The sequence below is a fragment of the Dipteris shenzhenensis genome, chromosome 32 (assembly GCF_047967505.1).
Source record: "Dipteris shenzhenensis isolate YYH24624 ecotype China chromosome 32, Dip_SZ_1.0, whole genome shotgun sequence".
Classification (NCBI taxonomy): domain Eukaryota; kingdom Viridiplantae; phylum Streptophyta; class Polypodiopsida; order Gleicheniales; family Dipteridaceae; genus Dipteris; species Dipteris shenzhenensis.
This window is the reverse complement of record NC_141627.1, coordinates 6473801-6493375: the sequence shown is the minus strand read 5'-3', so window position 1 is coordinate 6493375 and position 19575 is coordinate 6473801. Positions and strand designations below refer to the sequence as shown.

Sequence of the window (19575 nt, the reverse complement as noted above, 5' to 3'; positions counted from 1 at the left end):
GTGAGAATAAGTGCATACCAGAACAGTGGATCGGACGTCCTACAGGAATCCAACTTATTTTTCATATCTTAAAGCAATCATAGGAAGGGACAGCGACAGATCAGCTCACAACTAAACTCACTTAGTTAGAAATATTCGACGAGCAGGGACGAAGAGAAATAAGGAGGAGGTTCACAAATAATATCGTAGAGCATAAACTCACTTAGTTAGAAATAGGCGGCGAGCAGGGACGAAGAGAACTAAGCAGGAGGTTCACAAATAATATCGTAAATCATTGCACTAAGAGAAATGAGCAGGTAGCATACAAATCTCATCTCCACTCGGAAAGCATTGCAGGGAGGGGTTGTATTTTCAACTCACACATGTGCGAAAGGACTAAGCGACTGAAGAGAAGGATGGAGGTCCACGTTGAATAGCTACTGGTAAACCACCTGAATTGGAGGCAAACAAACCATGGAATTCATAGAAGAAATGCTCAACCCACACAGAAAATCCATTTCTCAGATCTTATACAACACTATATACGGCTGTGAACAAGGGCCGTCTTTGATAAACTCAAAAGAAGTGATGTTTCCGTTTCCCCTCGGCTTCATCTTCCTCTTCCTTGGCCTCTTTCTTTTGGTGATGCTCGTGGAAGGCAAAGCCACCTGCTCCTACTGTAGCAGCTGCTGCAATCTCTTCCTCTATCTTGTGGCGGCCAGCATGCTCCGGATCCTTCTTCGCCTCGTGCTTTTCGTACTGCAAGTGCACATCCAGCACGGGAAGTTAAGCACGCACACTAGAGCATACATTAACGTACTCTAATGGCAGATCCAGATGGAGGCAAGACTATAAAATAAGCGCACCAACTCTGAAACCGTTGAGGTCATTCTCTGGACTTGACACACTTAGACCCAAGACACCAGATCTATGTATGCAAAGGGCAAAGAGCACGGATTTACCAGAGCAAATGCCCCAGCGGCAACAGTCCCGAGCTCCCCCATGTGCTCCTCATGCTTAGCATGCTTCAAGTCCTTCTGAGCCTTCTCCCGAGCGGATTCCGGGTCGATGACAACGGTCTCCTCAGCGTAGACGTTGGTGGTTTCAACGGCTGCATCATCCTTGTTGTGATGAAAGAAGTGGTGGTGGTGGTGCTCCTCAGCCATAGGTGCGAGGTGGGAGAAGAAAGCGCAAGTGGGCGGAGGTGAGATGGTAAAGAAAAGGTAGAAGAGAGACAGGTTGAGATGGACGTGAATGGATATGGAGGGGAAGAGGCAGTGTATATGTAGGGGAAGCTGGGGAAAGTTGATGATAAATCGAGGGATGGGGGATGGGGAGGAACTACAGTTGAACGCGGGGTGGCTGCCATCACGAGGACATCATAAAGAAAGCCTGCAAAAGCGGAGATATGGATGATGCAGATTGGATATCGAAACGATTGAACTATTCGATCTAATTCATCGAAATACGTAGAGGGAGATGGAAGATAACTGGAAATGAGCTGCTTGCATGAATCTGAACACGAAATGCGACCTCGTTCAATCTGAGTGCGCATGGAGCTTGAGGTAGATGGATTTCAGTAGCAATCGTGCTTGCAACACGGTTTGCACATCGCTCTTCACGTCTGCCAAAAGTCGGTCGATGCGAACCGAATATCCTCGCCATCTTTACAATATTCAAAAATACGCGTAAGCTCTCACCATCCATGCATGTCATGACACATGTTCATAAACCTTGAGCTTCCTTTAGAGGACCTCCCCCCGATAGCTAGTGCCTCCGCGCTGAACGTTGGAGCATCCCCACCTTGTTTTCCTCCTAGATCAGCTTTTGTAGCTCAGCACTCAACTATCGACTCAGAAGCGCTAAAATCCTGAACTCCAGCCCAGCAATCGAATGTTGGATTGGGAAATCAGGTTAAAGACCTCGTCTTCAATGCCAATCACTCGCTCACGCGAACGGACTGCTTCCACAATGGCACAGGACTTCAGAGAGCGGTTCTCTCGCCAGTGCACACAGGTTTTCAGAGACAGCTTGACAGCAAGCGAGGCTGCATCCCTTCCCTCGTTCAAACCTTCCATGTTTCCTTCACACACTATCACTAGAGAACAAAAGTCATGTCCCTCAGTTCGAGGGATTGCCTCAGTGGCAGCAGCTCAGGCGATTGGATGGTCTCCCATCTAAGAGCATCTTCCCACGGAATGCCAACTGAGTAAATATGCTCAAGAGTGCCAAAAAAGGTGTATCCTATAGCAGACATTCCCCCGTACTACTCCAAAACCTTTGATGCCATTCCAACTCTCCATTGGAGACACCCTTTTTTGCCTTGCTACTCAGGCATTAAGGGGTGGTATGGTCCATCGACCAACTTCAACTTTTGATTTTGTAAGAGTGCTCCATGGAGCTCCATCATCCATAGTTTTGAGTTTGTCAAATATTTTCCAGCTCCGTCAACGCAGTAAGCTCGAGTGGCCGGAACATGTGCTCTACCACGTGCTCTTGTGCTTTGTTTTGTTAAATTGTCCTAGCATAGCAAATCGTAGGGACATGCGCTACGTAGGCTGCCCAACCTGCATTCAAATCCCTTGGGATGCCACCTACTAGCACAGGTTCGTAGATGACATGTGTAGTGAGGGGGCGGGCATGGGGGAGTGCAACCTTGGAGGCTTCTTTGACAAAATTACTTCAAAACAAAGATAATGCACCTTTATCTCATATCAAATTTGCCACATTATACCCTCCCTTTAAACACATCATCTTCACCCTCTTCAATGTCAAAATGACCCCTATTACAAGTCCTCATTGTTTTTTATAATTTTTAAAATGAGACCACTCTTTTTCTTCCTCCATCCAACCCACTTAACTTCTCTTCGACCTATTAGTCCCCCCAGTGTTCAATGTGACACTTGTGAGTAATGTTAAATACCCTCAAAAGTTCTCACACAATGCATAACTTTTTTAATTTTTTGAAATCAACCTTACCATTCATATGAAACCCCTAGCTCACCCACTTGTCAGGGGCAAAAATGCATCCTCCACAAAATAAGTACCCATGCATGCAAGGGAATTGTACCCCTGTAGTTAAGGTGCAAAACATTTTGCTAGGATTATAACGGAATGCAAAATAAGAGAGGAGTTGGGCAAATTTGGGAACGGGAGTGTGTTTATGTTATGCCATCATAATGCAAGCCAAAGTGCTTTTGCAATACCATTGGAGGAGGCCTTGATCCTCCCATGTGGCATTTTGTGACACCTTCTGATTCTAGTCTCCCCCTAGTCTATTTACTTCCCCCGTGCTTCTATTAACTTAATGAAATTTCCCCCCTCTCATACTCCCTTGTCCTCACCATGAACTAATGAAAAATGGATTTTGATCCTAAACTTAGTGGGCATGTCCTAAAGATGCATCATTGTCTTCACTACCATATACTTTCTTTGCAAAACATAATGCCTTGAAAGGATCCTTCTCAAGTTTGGTAGATTGTAGGTTACCTCAAAAATATCATTCTCCACTTTTTTTGTGCCATGCGCATTAACATCCTAAAATGGTGGGCTCACAAAGCATATCATTTTCTACTTTACCCCCACATCCACTTATCATTCCACGTCTAATGTGTTTCAAACCCCACCATAATCGACTTTTTTTTTGTCATTTGAAAAACTCTCATGTGCATGTTTGTACCTTCATATTAAGCTTAAGATCTTGCTCACACATGATCATCTAGGCTAAATATCTATTAACAATTGACTTCTTTTATATCTTTTAGCACCCTAATGTGGAATTTTTGTCATTTGAAAAACTCTCATGTGCATGTCTGTACCTTCATATTAAGCTTAAGGTCTTGCTCACACATGATCATCTAGGCTACATATATATTGACAATTGACTTCTTTTATATCTTTTAGCACCCTGATGTTTCCACATCAGCCCGATCTTCATCTTATGCCTATGCTCTACAAGTCAACTTTTCTTCATATAAGATACCATGCAATAGTTATGGCTTTCAGGACTTGGCATCAAGCAATCATGAAAATCAAAGTTGTGAGCTTTAGGATTGATCACTTCCTTGAGTTGGTATCATGTGAAAGCCCTAGGTGGTTCTTTGAATTGCACAAAAGGGCGTAGCCATGATTCATGAATTTTCTTAGGCTTGAGGGAGTCTATGCCTGCATGGGTCTCACATCTTTCCTTTTTGATGGAAAGGCTTTGACATCTACCCATTGAGACATAGCCAAATACCATTATCTTTGTTTCATCCCCGAGATTGTATGATAGGTGTCATCTTGTATATGACGCATTGTTTCTCATGTCACATTCAATGGGTTGAAATGTTCACATTTTCATCCTTTTTAGTCTTTAAATAAACATTTCTTCAATATTTGTGTGATGAAATTGAATTTTATTTACAAAAATTTAGAGTCATGTCTTAAAGTCTTGTAAACTATGCATCAATTTCACATAAAGAAATGTCATATTCACACATCACATATATTTCATGCCCTACCACTCGTACAAATATTCCACTACATAGCTCATCCTATTGACTTTTGGGAAAGTAAAGTACACTAATCTCTCCAAAAAGCTGATAGCTAATGTAGACTGACATAAAATTCATTACTTTTATCGGAAAGTCTTTTATTTCAGCTTTGGAAAAAACTGTAAATAGATTAAAGTATCGTAGGGTAAATATTAAATGGATTAAAATATGTTAGGATATGGCAATTTCGGTGGAGGTCATAGAAGCAATCGTTCCTTAATATTGATAGTTGAGTCCTATTTTGAGAGATGTATTAAATTTATATTCTCAGTAAACAAGATCTTGGGTTATACTATGTCAAGAAAGATTCTAGGAATGATTATCACTCTTAGAAATTTAATTTACTCTAGAACATTCTTTTACACCAGCTTGGTAGAAAACTTGGTAAAGTGTCTTATAGTAGCTTGGTAAAACTGTCTTAAGACAATTTTTAACTGAGTTGATTCCCATGCTTCCATTGACACATCAAAGATATTTGCATCCATCTCCTTGGATCTATTTCCAAATTTTGTTAAACACAATGGATACTCCATAATTCCCAATTCAATGCCAAATTTAGAGTCATTTTTTAAGAGACTCTTGGATGTTAGTGCCAAAGCAAGATAAAAAATATGGTGTAACCATGATCTATGTTTTTCCATGCCAATAATCTCCCATGATGTCTTGGTCATGTATATTGATCATGGTTGAGTAAATCGTAATATGGATGGTTTCTTAAAAGAAATTATTTTTTCCAAACTATCCCTTCTTTTGGTTCTATCTACACCAACATCTATCTAGCAGGGCATAATGACCTTGACATATATTTAATTTTTCTAATATGTCAACCCATACATTAAAAAATGGGAAATTCCCATTAATTAGTTGTTGGGAAGAGAAGAGGGGTGAAAAGGAAGAGGGAAAGGGCATGATTAAACTAAGGGATAAAGGGGGGAGGGAGGCGTTTCAATTAAAAGGGACCACTTAAGAAGGGGGCATGAAAGAAGAAGGTACGTGCTTAGGGACCCTTTGAAGGGGGCTTTAAAGAAGAAGGCACTTACTAAAGGAGGAGGGGAAGAGGGACCATTTATAATATTTTAGTTAGCACTAGGTATGCTTTTCCACTCTATAGCTTAGTGGTAGGGCTCACATGTGGGAAAGACAACATAATGGGTTCTAATCCTACTCTCTTAAATAATGTGCACTCTTCTTAGGAATAGCTTAAAATATATTAATTAACCCAAGTAAATCAATTAATCCATGGACAAACATAAGTTAATTAATATCTATGGTCCAAAACAAATAGGAATATAATAAAGTTGAGCGAGTATGTTCCCCCAATGTCAGGATAGTGTAGATTTAACTACTAGGGAAAGTTACATAAACATGTGATCAAGGGGTAATATTTAAACCTCTACTTATATATGGTCCTTCAAATTTTTCCTGTTATAAAAATTTGAATTTTTTGATTTTAAATAAATTGTAAAAGTCATTCTATATGTATATTTCAAGAACATGTAACATACTCGACTCACTTAAGAAATGACATTTTCACATGTAGGGTTCTGGAAACAACAATGGTTTTAATCCAATGTATTATTTTATGTCAATGTAGAGAGGGGACTTTTAAATTAATTAAGCAACTACATATGCATGAAAGTGGGTTAAAGACTAAGATGAGGTAAATGTGTATAACCATAAGTGTGTTATCTAGGTTTGAAATTTGCAATAGCTCACTAATTAGCTTCTAGAAATGCATTAATTGAACTATAGCCAGTGAAGTAGCCAATCTGGCAAGTTGATGTGGGTGATGCTTAGTAATGGACTATGCACTAATAAATAAGGCTAAAAAATAGATAAAAGATAATTTAGTAATACATCTATGTCCAAAACATTTACAATGTTAGTAATAGGATGTTACACATTCTTTTCAAGGAAAATGGATGGGATGATAGTGTATAGCTGGAAGAGCATAAAATTTGGCAAGATGGGCTACCCAGGGTAGTAAATTAGAAAAGGAGATAGAGAAGTTCCTTTGCAATGAAGATATACATATATAATGAAATTTGTAAGTAGGGTGAATGCTTGATTATATGAGTGTTTCTTTGGTAATATGTATGTACTTGTGTGACAAAGTGCATTTGGCTAAATCTAGTTTGTTTTGACTTGACAAATCATGTTGATGTGTATGGATGACCCCCACATGTTTTATTTCATTTACATTTGTACTTGCTTTGCATTTTCACCTACATAGCTTGAACATCCACCACGAGTTCTTGAAATTTACCCCTTGATGCACACCTTTGGCTATTTCTTATATTATTCTATTTTCCACTTTACTTCTTGGTGATAAGGGGAGACATTAAAAATTTTTTTCAAATAGGAAGTGAAATCCTCTATCTTGATTTTGAGTCATGTCAGAATGTCACACCAAATAATTTAATTTAGTAAAATGATCTCATACTAGGATCTTCGAATGAATGAAGTTAATAGTCCAAAAACAAGGCACTAGGGGGTGGCCATGATCTAATACTACACTTATAACACAACCTATCAATTTAGCAATATGCTTAGGACATACTTGTAAATGAAAAAACTTCTCCATAAAGGAGCACAACTTAAAGTTACAAATTCTTTCAAAATCTATATTTTTCTACCATTTACTTCTTGGTGATAAGGGGTGACATTAAAGACTTTCTTCAACGAGGAAGTGAGATCCTCTACCTTGATTTTGAGTCACGTTAGAATGTCACACCAAATAATTAGTAAAATGATCTCATGCTAGGATTTTGGAATGAATGAAGATATATAGATAAAAAACTGGACACTAGGGGTCTAAGACCACCCTTATAACATAGCCTATCAATTTAGCAATATGCTTATGACATACCTTTAAAAGGAAAAAGTTCTTCATAAAGGAGCACAACATAAAGTTAGTTTGTCTACCATTAAGCTAAGCTGGGTACTAGGGCATGGCTAAGTTATATTTGTCTATATTTGGCTTTTTGAATGAATGAAATTATATGACCAAAATATGGGCACTAGGGGGTGGCTAAGCTAACTCTCCTTATAACACAACCTACCAATCATCAACATTCTTAGGACATGCCTTTAAAATAAAAAGCTTCTTCATAAAGGAGCACAAACATAAATTAAAAGCTACAAATGTTGGCAAGATCTAAATTTGTCTAGCATTCAGCTTAATCCTTGAATGGGAAATGTACCCTAATTTAATATCAAATATCATATGCGAACTCATCAAGAATCTTTCTCTTGCTAAAAAATTTTAATCTTACCTTCGGATTAGAATACATTTCAACATGGGTTCCACACTAGGAGTTACTTTTGGTGTGTCCTCCTTTAAACCACCCTTCAATATATTCTCAATAATGTCAGTCTTTTGCAAGCCTTTGGGAGACCTTGAACGAATAAAAAGTGGGGGAATGAACTATAGCAAATCCTTACAAGAGATCACTACTCTTTTACTAAACACATGTCCCATACATGTCTTTCCAAGGCTTGGGGCATAACGCAAAGAAATATAAATGTAGGATGAAACATCATTAAGGGACAAGGGTGTCCTATTCAATAATAGAAATTTGCATTTCTCTTGGTGGCATGTCAGAGAGGAAAGAAATTAAGGTGCCCCTACTATTGTTGCAAGGGACCACAAAGAAATAGGCTTTGGCTTTTATAGTATCTATGTCATAATTTTATAACCCTTCATGAAGATATTGCACACTAACTCTAAATGGTTTAGGTTTGAGTAATTTTTTTCAATTTCGTATGAGCTAATAGATAGGTTATGTGGACCCTAGCATTTTGATCATTTGTATATTATGCAACAGCAAGGAAATTATCCTCTTTTCATTTTCTTCATATGTCATCTCTAAAAGGAATCAAACATAAGGATAGATTTTGATAGCTCATGAAATGGATAACATAAGAAATCAAACAAAAGGAAGGATTTCATATCGCACAAAGTGGATATAATGACTAAATTGTAAGAAAATAATACAACATCTATGCTCAACAGATAACAGGATCTTGTATGCAAGAGAGAAAATAAGATAGTATGGAGAATAAAAAATTTGATTACTATAGAACTGATACAATAGATGGCACTACCTCCCAACCATGCGCTCCTGTGAAAGAAGCTTCGATGGCATGCTGGAAACAATAGAAGACTGAGGTTGGATGCTAAGGAATCAGGGTTGTTGTAGCCAGTGATGAAATGGGCTTCACGGGCTTGCTCTTATATAGCCACCAGTCGTAGTCAGCTAGGCTCAATTGAGTGACCGACCTAGTCCGCCCAAAACGATCAACTGGGGGTCTCAAAATAGGCCACTGACCATACGATAGAACTGGTGCGCAAAACAGAGCAATTAAACTATTATCAGTGTTCGCCATCCGAGATCATCTGAGCTCCAAACAGGCCTCGTAACCTAAGAGTGGTCTACCCTAGAAAATGCTCCGTCTACCCTCAGTGCGATCAGTCAAGGGATGCCTTCTTGCACTTGCATGTAGCCTAGTTGGCGATGTGCCAACTCTATCTAAAGCCGTCTAGCCATCAGGCCACACATGGCCCCCATCTAGTGTCCAAACCAGGACCTACCGGATAACCGAGCTACTCAAATGCCTTCTCCTCATATGGGGGGCTTATAAGTAGAGTTAGTTGGTTTCGGCGTAGTTACACGAGAGTGGAGCATTGATATCTAACATAAATTGTGTATCACACAATCATCTTAGTGTAGTTTAAGTCTTCATTTTGGGTCCCATTATCTAATATACAAAGATCAAATCCTTTCCTTTTATATAAATGGCCCCATCAAGTAAATTCAAAGAATTTACTTTGGAGCTTAGATAATTTACTTTGTTGTGTAGGACCCATGAAGCAAAGACAAGGAAGACACTTTTAAACTTTGAAGATGCATAGACAATGCACGTTTCTAAATTAGAAGTACACTGCTTCATTTCTATGGGAAACATGATTAAAATTTCAATTATTATCTTGGGCATTGTCTTACCAATAATTTTTTAAAACAAGTTTTTTAAGTTATAAGGGACTCTTCATTGTACACAAGACGTCTTCAAGTGCTTATATAACATTAATTTCAATTATTATCTTGGGCATTGTCTTACCAATAATTTTTTAAAACAAGTTTTTTAAGTTATAAGGGACTCTTCATTGTACACAAGACGTCTTCAAGTGCTTATATAACATTTGTATGATAAAAAGGATGCCAATGCCACTACATATATGCCATATAATGGACTAAGTCCTTATCATGCAAAGATAATCCTCTTTAGGTTTGTGAGTTATAAGGAATACTTTCAATAGTAGGTACATGCCCTCCTTAGGGGTCTCCAACATTGTTGATATGGTGCATTACCAAGTGATAATAGGCAATTTTGAAACTTTTGTGTGCTCTCAGGGGGTTCACTCATCATATGAAATTATAGCACGTGGGTTCAACATAAGGGGACTTTAAATAGCCAAAATGCACAAGCTTTTAGGGCATTGGAAATGCTCAAGGTGTTTTTTAATTAGGGTTTTAGAAGAACCGTAAGTTTGTATAGAAAAAGGGGTCATTTTAGAGCCTCACACTTTACACATAAATAATTTAATAATACCCCTTGAACACATATGTGTGGGGGTTAAAGGTCACTGTGCCTTTACCCCAGTTATGTACAATACTCAAACACATATATAAATGAATGAAAAAGAAGATTAGGGTGGTTCTGCACCCACCAAACTTGTGTGGCTCTCTGTCTCGCTCTCTCTCCTTCTTCCGTTCTTGCTTCCGTTGAGAGCACTCTCAACTGGTATCAGAGCCCGGGTGATCTAGCTGAGCATGTGTGAATGCTTTGAAGCTCAGCAGCTCTGTGGAAGGAAGGAGAAGCTCTGTGGGAAGCTTTGTGGGTGACTTTACTTGCATCCAAGTGTGCAGAGACCTTGGAGGAACATTTGGAAAAGTCACTTTGGCTTTGCGAAGTGGTTTTGAGAGCCTGTTAAGAGCTTTCAAAGAAAAAGTCGTTTTTTGAGCTTTTCCCTGTTCCGTTCGATGACAGAGACTCCATATTGACTTGTAGAGGCAACTATTGCTTGCTTTTGGTGTCCACATTACTTTAGGAGCTTGGAAACACCTTCATTCTTGAATCTGGGATCATTTCATTGGATTTCTGACTCACTGTGTCAATTCCTGCGTTTTTTGCCCGGGTGTTGGAACTCAAGTTTGGAGCAACCATTTGCAGATCTGTCAGTTCCGGTGGACTCAGGAGGTCCTAAAACTTCTATGTTGCTCATCATTCGCACTCCGGTGGAGTTTACAGATAGCTCTGTTTCCAAAAACGTTTTTCAGTCCGTGTGTTGGACCCAGTGATTGAGACCACGGTTTCCAAAACCGTCTGTCCCATTGCGTTCCGGACGCCCAAAAACCCCTACCTATCAGTTCTTGCACGATTGGGTGAAGGATTTTCAGAGTTATAAATCTCTGTGTATTCGATTTCGTCTCTCTGTTATGCATTTTTTCATACTAAGGTTTTGAAACCTTAGATTTATGCCACATGGCAGTGGATAAGTATTGACTCCCATTTCTCACTCATTGGTTGGGATTTTGGAGTTCTGGCAGAAGAGAGATATTTGCAGATTTTCTTGCTGGTTCTGATTATGCAATGGCGCCCATGTTTTGAGGCATCTCAGGTTCTATTTTCAGTAGCGCTCATTACCGTGGGACTATGATTTCTTGAGCATACCTTATGCAGATCACTCTGGTTGCAGTTTGAGCAGTGTGCGCTCATTCGTGGTATGCATTGGGTTGCAATGGATGATTTATAGGCCATTTGGATGCATTGCGGTCCTTGTTGGATGCGCTGATAGGCCCAAATTGCCTTGTGGGATGCTATTTTTTATGGACGCTTTGCACATGGATGCTATTTTATGCTGAGGGACAGCCTTGAAACATTGCAGGTGATGCACTGATAGTGCTATGCTCTCTTGGATGAGACATTATTGATGCATATGCCAATGGACAGTGTTTATGCTTGAGTCATTTGGCACTTATTGGCATTTTCTTTTGGGCCAGATTTGCTCATATGGATGCATAGTATATGCACATGAGTCAGATGCATCTTTTGATGCTTTGAGCTTTGAGTTTTTTGTGATATTTCAGTCTATTGTGGCATACACATTTGGGTGCACCTGGTATTTGGTGTGATTCTCTCTTGCAGGCACTAGCATTTGGGATTTTGCTTTATTTGCATCATGGCATCCTCTTCCATGCCTGAAAAGGAGTTTTTCAGCATTAAAAAGTTTGATGGGACAAACTTTTCTTTGTGGAAAGAACAGATAAGGGATGTGCTTATTCAAAAGAAGCAGATTAAACCCTTGGCAGGGATTGAAGCTAAGCCTGCAAATATGTCTGAGGATGATTGGAATGAGTTGGATGCATTAGCAAAGTCTACTATTAGACTTCATCTTGCAGAGTCAGTTTATTTCACAGTAGTAAATGAGCAGACTACGGAAGATTTGTGGAAGAAATTGTGTGCCACTTATGAAAAGGAAACTGCCTCTAATAAAGTTTACCTCATGAAGAGGTTGTTTGAGCTGCAGATGAAGGAAGGGGTCTCCATTGCTTCTCACTTGAATGAATTCAATATTATTTTCAGCCAGCTTCAGGCTCAGAAAATGAATTTTGATGCGGAGACTAAGGCAATATTTCTCTTATGTTCATTGCCATCCTCATGGGATACCTTCCGTACAGCTGTCAGTAACTCTGCACCTGGTGGAGTACTGAAATTTGATGATGTTGTGGGTAGCTTGTTGGTCGAGGAGATTAGGCGGAAGTCTATGGATGGCAACAAGCAGGATGCAGCCTTAAATGTGCAAAGGGGCAGATCACAGTTCAGGGGGAAGTCCCAAGAAAGAGGGAAGTCTCATAGCAAATCCAGGGCACGGAACATTGAGTGTTACCATTGTGGCAAGAAGGGCCATATGAAAAAGGATTGCTACAAGCTGAAAAGAGAGCAAAAGGATAAGAAAAAGAATGCAAATTGGGGTGCAAATCAAAAGGAAGAGAGTCCAAGGGAGGACAAAGGAAAAGTGAAGATCGAGGAGATCAATGCAGTCACACGTGATAGTGACAATGATGTTCTCTTCATGTCTAGTTTATCTGCAGAGTTGCTTACCACTTCAGATGATGCATATTCCCAGGATTGGATTTTGGATTCTGGTGCTTCATTCCATGTTACTCCCCATAGGGAATGGTTCTCCACTTATGACAGTGGAAAGACAGGTTGTGTGCATCTTGGAAATGACTATGCATGTGACATAGTGGGAGCAGGTGACATAAAGTTTTCTTTTGCAAATGGGTCTGCATTTGTTTTGAAACATGTGAGACATGTGCCTAAGCTGACCAAGAGTCTTATTTCAGTGGGTTAGCTAGATGATGCTGGTTTTCACACCACTTTTGGCTTTCAAAGTTGGAAAATTCAAAAGGGCTCTATGCTTTTGGCCAGGGGTGCCAAGTGTGGGACTTTGTATCCCTTACATGTATCAGGGGTATTTGATCATGTTGTTGCAATAACCGAGCAGCCAAGCACTTCTTTGTGGCATTGCAGGTTGGGGCACATGAGCCAGAATGGAATGAAACTCTTATGCCGTTTGGGTTATGTACCGCATTTGAGTTTCTCTGATTTTGAATTTTGTGAGCACTGTCTCTATGGGAAGCAGACTAAATCAGCCCATAAAAGAAGGGGAAAGAAAGAGTTTGAAATGCTTGATTTGGTGCATTCAGACGTATGTGGTCCCATGCCTACACGGTCATCAGGCGGGGCTGAATACTATGTGACATTCATTGATGATGCAACTAGGAAAGTGTGGGCTTATGCTATAGCTCGGAAGAGTGATGTATTCCAGGTATTTCAGAAATGGCTGGCCTTGGTTGAGAATCAGTCACCTAGAACGCTTAAATGCCTACGGACTGACAATGGTGGAGAGTATCTCTCTCATGACTTTCAGCATTTCTGTGATACTCGTGGGATTAAGAGGGAGCTTACATCCCCTCGTACTCTAGAGCAAAATCCAGTTGCAGAAAAGATGAACCGTACCATTCAAGAAAGGTTGCAATGCATGCTTTCCAATGCAAGTCTTTCTGGTGGTTTTTGGACTGAGGCAATGAAGACTGCAGTGCATGTGATCAATAGATCACCTAGTAAGAGTTTGGATGGTGGTATTCCTGAAGAGGCATGGAGTGGCAAGAATCCCTCTTACTCTCATTTGCGTATATTTGGGTGTGAGGCATATGCACATGTGCCAAAAGAGCTTCGAAAGAAGCTAGATCCTAAGTCTAGGAAATGCATCTTTCTAGGTTATGGTGAAAGTGGAGAGATGGGCTATCGTCTCTGGGATCCAGAAGCAAAGAAGATCATACACAGCCATGATGTGGTCTTCAATGAGAAGAAAATGCATAAGGCACCCATGAGGGATGTGGAAATGAGGAGAATCACTTTCCAGGATGTGAATCCACCTGCATATGTTGATAGGCAGCAAGCTGTCCATGCACCAAATGTGCAAGAAATGGTACAACCAAGTACTCCCACAGGTATACAATCAAGGGTAGATGATGGATCATCTATTGGTGGAAATGATGAGCCAAATGTGGCTGATATGCAAGTGGGACAGCAAGCTGAAATGCCCTTGAGAAGATCATCTAGAGTGTCTAGACCGCTTGATAGGTTTGTTCCAGGGGTAGACTATGTGATGCTTACTGATTGCGGGGAGCCTTCTTGCTACAGAGAGGCTATGATGCGTGAGGATCAACGCAAGTGGGAGTATGCTATGCAATCAGAGATGAGTTCACTTATGAAGAATAAGACTTGGGACTTGGTTTCTTTGCCACATGGAAAGAAAGCATTGCCATGTAAATGGGTCTACAAAATGAAGGTCACAGGTGATGATGTGCCTAAATACAGGGCCCGTTTGGTTGCTAAAGGGTTCAAGCAAGAGAAGGGTGGGACTTTGATGAGATATTCTCTCCGGTTGTAAAGATGACCACACTTAGATGCATGCTTGGACCAGTGGCAGTAGAGGATATGGAGCTTATGCAAATGGATGTCAAGACAGCTTTCTTGCATGGGGATTTGCATGAGGACATCTACATGGTGCAGCCGGAAGGCTTTGAAGAAAAGGGCAAAGAGCATTTAGTTTGCAAGCTGAAGAAGAGTCTCTATGGTCTTAAGCAAGCGCCTAGAGAATGGTATCAGAAGTTTAATGCTTTCATTCGGTCCCAGGGTTTTAGAAGGAGTGAAATTGATCACTGCCTCTACACTAAAAGGGCTAAGGATAGTAGCCTGATAATCCTGGCACTATATGTGGATGATATGCTATTGGCTAGCAAGAATACTTATGAGCTAGATGCATTAAAGGCCAAGTTGCATGAGGCCTTTGATATGAAGGATTTGGGATTTGCAGGTCATATTCTTGGTATGCACATCACGCGTGATCGGAGTAGGAAAATCCTTTGGCTTTCACAAAAAGAGTATGTTACAAAAGTATTACAGCGTTTCAATATGGAGGGGGGGAAGGCAGTGAGTACTCCATTGCCTCCATATGTGAAACTGAGTCATACAGATAGTCCCAAATCAGATGAGGAGAGGGCCATGATGGCCAAGGTTCCTTATGCATCAGCAGTTGGGAGTCTTATGTATGCTATGATAGCTACTAGACCAGACATTGCATTTGCAGTGGGAGTTGTTAGCCGGTATATGGCTAATCCAGGAAAGAGGCATTGGGAGGCAGTTAAGTGCATCATGAGGTACATGAAGGGTACCAAGGAGATGTGCATTTTCTTTGGTAAAGGAGACATGCGTGTACTTGGGTACATAGATTCAGACTATACAGGGCATGTGGATAGTAGGAGATCCACTTCTGGTTATGTGTTCACCTTTGCAGGTGGTGCAGTGTCGTGGATGTCTCGCGCACAGAAGTGCGTTGCTTTGTCTACCACAGAGGTTGAGTATGTTGCAGCCACAGAGGGTTGCAAGGAGGCTATATGGCTTGATCGGCTAGTGGGAGATTTGGGGATTCATACAAGTGTACCAACATTGCATAGTGATTCCATGAGTGCTATTCAGCTAGCACGGAATCCGGTCTTTCATGCAAAGACCAAACACATTGAGGTCAGGTACCATTTCATCAGGGAGGTACTTGAGGACAAGCGCATAGAGCTTGTCAAGGTTCATACAGATGATAACCCTGCAGATATGCTGACGAAGAGTCTACCTAGTCAGCGGTTTGAGTATTGTCGTGTATTGATGGGCATTGGATAGTATGCTCACTGGTTGTTCTCCCTTAAAGGCACATTGTCCTTTAAGTGGGAGGTTGTGGGGGTTAAAGGTCACTGTGCCTTTACCCCAGTTATGTACAATACTCAAACACATATATAAATGATTGAAAAAGAAGATTAGGGTGGTTCTGCACCCACCAAAACTTGTGTGGCTCTCTGTCTCGCTCTCTCTCCTTCTTCCGTTCTTGCTTCCGTTGAGAGCACTCTCAATATGATATATGCGGTTTTCAATTAGTGACCCTAACAAGAGTACTCCAAGTACAAAAGGACCTAAAACACTCCAACTTGACTACAATGTGCATGCACAACCCATTGTGAGAAGGTGTCCTTTGAGAAGACACAATTTCCAAACAATTAAAGAAGTTATGGAAAAAATGAGATTGCCAAGATGGGTCAAAGGAGATAGACATGGACAATGTCATGTTTTGTGTTGGTGTCATATTGGATTGAGAGTACATTATTCAAGTTGAGTGTCATATTCTTAAGGGAAAAATAATTCAAATGATGATGTCTAGAGTGACAACCCAAGTGATATAGACAATGGTTATGATGTTGTCTAGAGTAACAACCCAAGTGATGTAGACAATGGGTATGATAATGAGAGTAAAGATAGTCATTGGAACATTGTAAGCATGCATCTAGCATGCACATATGTATGTTTTGATGTTTTGAGGGACTCCAAATCCTTCAATGGAGTAAAATTCTTATTTTCACCTTACATATTGCGGCTGTGCAATGTATTTGTATATTAATTTGTTTTTCATGCATCTCAATTTGTGTTTTCAACTTGCTTGATTTTTAAAGATGTACACAAGCAAAAGCATGAGGATACTATAGATTTGCAAAAGCAAAAGCACAAGGCTATTGCACAAAGGTAGAGAAATTGGGACAAAACCCAACAATGCTTTGAGAAACATAAGTGCTCTAAAAATTATTCTTGTAAGTTCTCTAAAACTCAATGATTCAGTTTATAAGTGCTCTAAAATTTATTCTTGTACAAACATAACAATGCTTGGACATTGCATCCATCTGATTTACATTATGTGGTGTACTTTAATGTCAAATTATGAACCAAGATTTCATAGAGAAGTATAGATATGTATGGAATGTGTGCATTATTTGAGGGGATATAGAGTTCCATGGAAGAGATTGTTTGCTTTATATCAATATCAATGTACATGAAACTTCACATCTATGCTATGATTTGGATTATCAAACTTTCATGAAATTTCTTGGCACTAGCTTGAGGTATGCATGCATCTTTCATTAAAGAGAGAACTCAACTTGAATTTCTATGTTAAGAATGAGAATGTGAAACAATGGAATTCTCATATTGATAAGTCACAATATTACAAGTATCTCCTCCCATCAAGCTCTTCTTGCATGATGCACCCTCCTTCCCTTGCTACCCTTTCCTCCCTCCCTCTCCTTGCTACCCTTGCTACTTGTTGCCCTCTGCTCCCTCTCCCCCTACCCCAATGCCCCTTCCCTACCACTTGGCCCTCCTCCCCCTACCTTGCTACCCCATCTCTTCCCCCCACCCTTTCCCAAAACCTTACCAAAACTTTACCTTACCTTCTCCCATTGACTAGATGCTTATAACCTTACCTTCATATCTCACCCCCTCTTTTCTAATTTTTTATTATTGGGATGAAGTTTCTTTCAAGTGACTTTTGATTATCTTGGAATCATGAGTATAGTGCTCAAGGCTACTCCCTCATTGTTGGGTTTTGTTACACCTCTCATGTTGGGTTTTAATAGAAAGAGGAAGAAATTATGTCATATCACTCCTGATAAAACTCTCTAGTCTTCCATAGGTTTATCACCAATTCCTTGTCATGATTGGAGCTTGTTTTGGGCTAATCAAAGGGTTCCACGACCTCCCTAGTTTACCATCTTTTGTAGTGGAGGCAATTAAGTCTAAAGGGGTTCCCAGAGTTATGGTCATCATTTTTGCTGACTCTCACATTTTCAGATGACCACATTATGCTCTAGGATTTGGATGGATCTCTTTTGGCAAATAGTCAAGATAATGGGTAGGCAAGATCAGTGTCATCCTTGAAAAACCTTTAGCATCTTGCTGAGAAGTCTTCTAGTGGTGTGGACTATCCTTGTATCACTCCATCAACACCTCTTGCATGTCCAACAATACCGATGCATCTCGTACCTGTTATCCCCCATTGGGTTGCGGTTAGAGTTAGTGCTCCTTCACCACCTATGGATCAAGAGATCCCTTCTCTCATCCTTGACACACATTTGTTCATTCTAGTGATATCTTAGTTCTAGTCATGGCAAGTGATGCCCTTGACCCAGGTTATCGCAACCAATGTTGCCTCTAACCCAATTATAGGTGATGCTACTGATGATGTTCCTCTAGCTTTCTCCAAATTTTGGCATCCCATTAGAGTATCCCCTTTACACTTTAGTTCTCTAGACACACATCGTTCAATGATGATGGTTCCTACCACCTCAGCTCTTTTGTAGGCAGGAATCTTATAGACTTTGGAACCATGCTTAGTATAGAGGAACTCTTCCTCTCGTCTCGCTGATTTTGAAGAGGTAGAGTTTGTGCCCTCTAGCTTTGGTGATGTGATGTGGAGAGGAGGAGAATCCACTAAGGGAAACAAACCCCACACCTATGGGAGAAGATTCTCTATGGATAAGAAAAAAGTATACTTACAAAAGTGTTTTTTCAATTGGGGGTTTAGAAAAATAGTAAAGCGGCCATTTTAAAGACTTATAATTTACATGATCTTTAGATAAGGGGGGCACACATCAAGACAGGGGGGTTGGTGAGTGTCACAAGAAGGTGTAGGAAACCTAGTGGGGTAGTAGTGATAGGCAGATTTTGAGGACACGTTGAATTGTTAGTGATAGGAAGTAGGTGAAGCTATGATATTGAAATTCTTACGTCATGTTCTACTTGTTAGATCTAGCAATTTAATTGCATGAAGATAAAACCTAGTTTTCAATAGTGGGACTAGTTGTAGATAGGCTAATGGAGGCATGGAGAAAAAGCATGCAACTAAGAAAAGCAGTCGCACCCTAGAGAGAGAGAGAGAGAGAGATTATATTTCAAACTGCTATGTTTTGTTTTCTATTTAAGGGGATGAGTGAGGGAGAGAGACAAAAAATAGTCATTTGTTTCTTCACTAGTACGAGAGAGAGAGAGAGAGAGAGAGAGAGAGAGAGAGAGAGATTATATTTTGTACTGCTATGGTTTTTTTATGTTTGAGGGGATGAGTGAGGGAGAGAGACATAAAATATTCGTTTTGTTTCTCCACTAGTATAGGAGGGATAGATAGAGGAAGAGAGAGAGAGAGAGAGAGAGAGAGAGAGAGAGAGAGAGAGAGAGAGAGAGAGAGAGAGGGAGGGAAAGAAAGAAAGAAATCTTAACATCCTTGAAAGAGTCTATGGGACAAAGTACAATTATAGATCAGAATGCATAGAAGCCACTGTGTGGGCTGAGACAAAGGGAGGGAAATATGGAGATGGAGAGGGGAAGAGAGAGAGGGAGAGAGAGAGAGAGACAGAGAGAGAGAGAGAGAGAGAGAGAGGGGGGGGTGAAACATTCCCACTTATGTGCCAAGAGGCAACAGGTTGAATGGAATCCCACCCTCCCTCGCACGATGTCAAATATCATGCTTCTAGGGCATATTTTGGGTTGAAAATCCATATACATACCTAGTATACCTGCAAGATAGCCTGGGTTTAAAAGGAAAACAATTGTTGGGTTT

The 19575-nt window shown here is 40.3% G+C and overlaps 1 protein-coding gene across 2 annotated transcripts in view; it reads right to left on the bottom strand.

The window, feature by feature from the left end:
• Positions 1 to 384: 384 nt before the first annotated feature.
• The window catches only part of LOC147880238 (abscisic stress-ripening protein 3-like), a 28734-nt gene continuing 9543 nt past the window's right edge, over positions 385 to 19575 (bottom strand). Inside the window, exons 1-2 of one of the 2 annotated variants that reach the window (XM_087370463.1) lie at positions 942 to 1348; positions 385 to 738 (exon numbers count right to left, since the gene is read on the bottom strand). In XM_087370463.1, the coding sequence (XP_087226589.1) occupies positions 556 to 738; positions 942 to 1145 (387 nt within the window). In that variant the 5' untranslated portion in view covers positions 1146 to 1348 and the 3' untranslated portion in view covers positions 385 to 555. Of the gene's footprint in view, positions 739 to 941; positions 1349 to 19575 lie in introns of those variants that run through there. The other variant, XM_087370464.1, reaches the window with a different exon arrangement.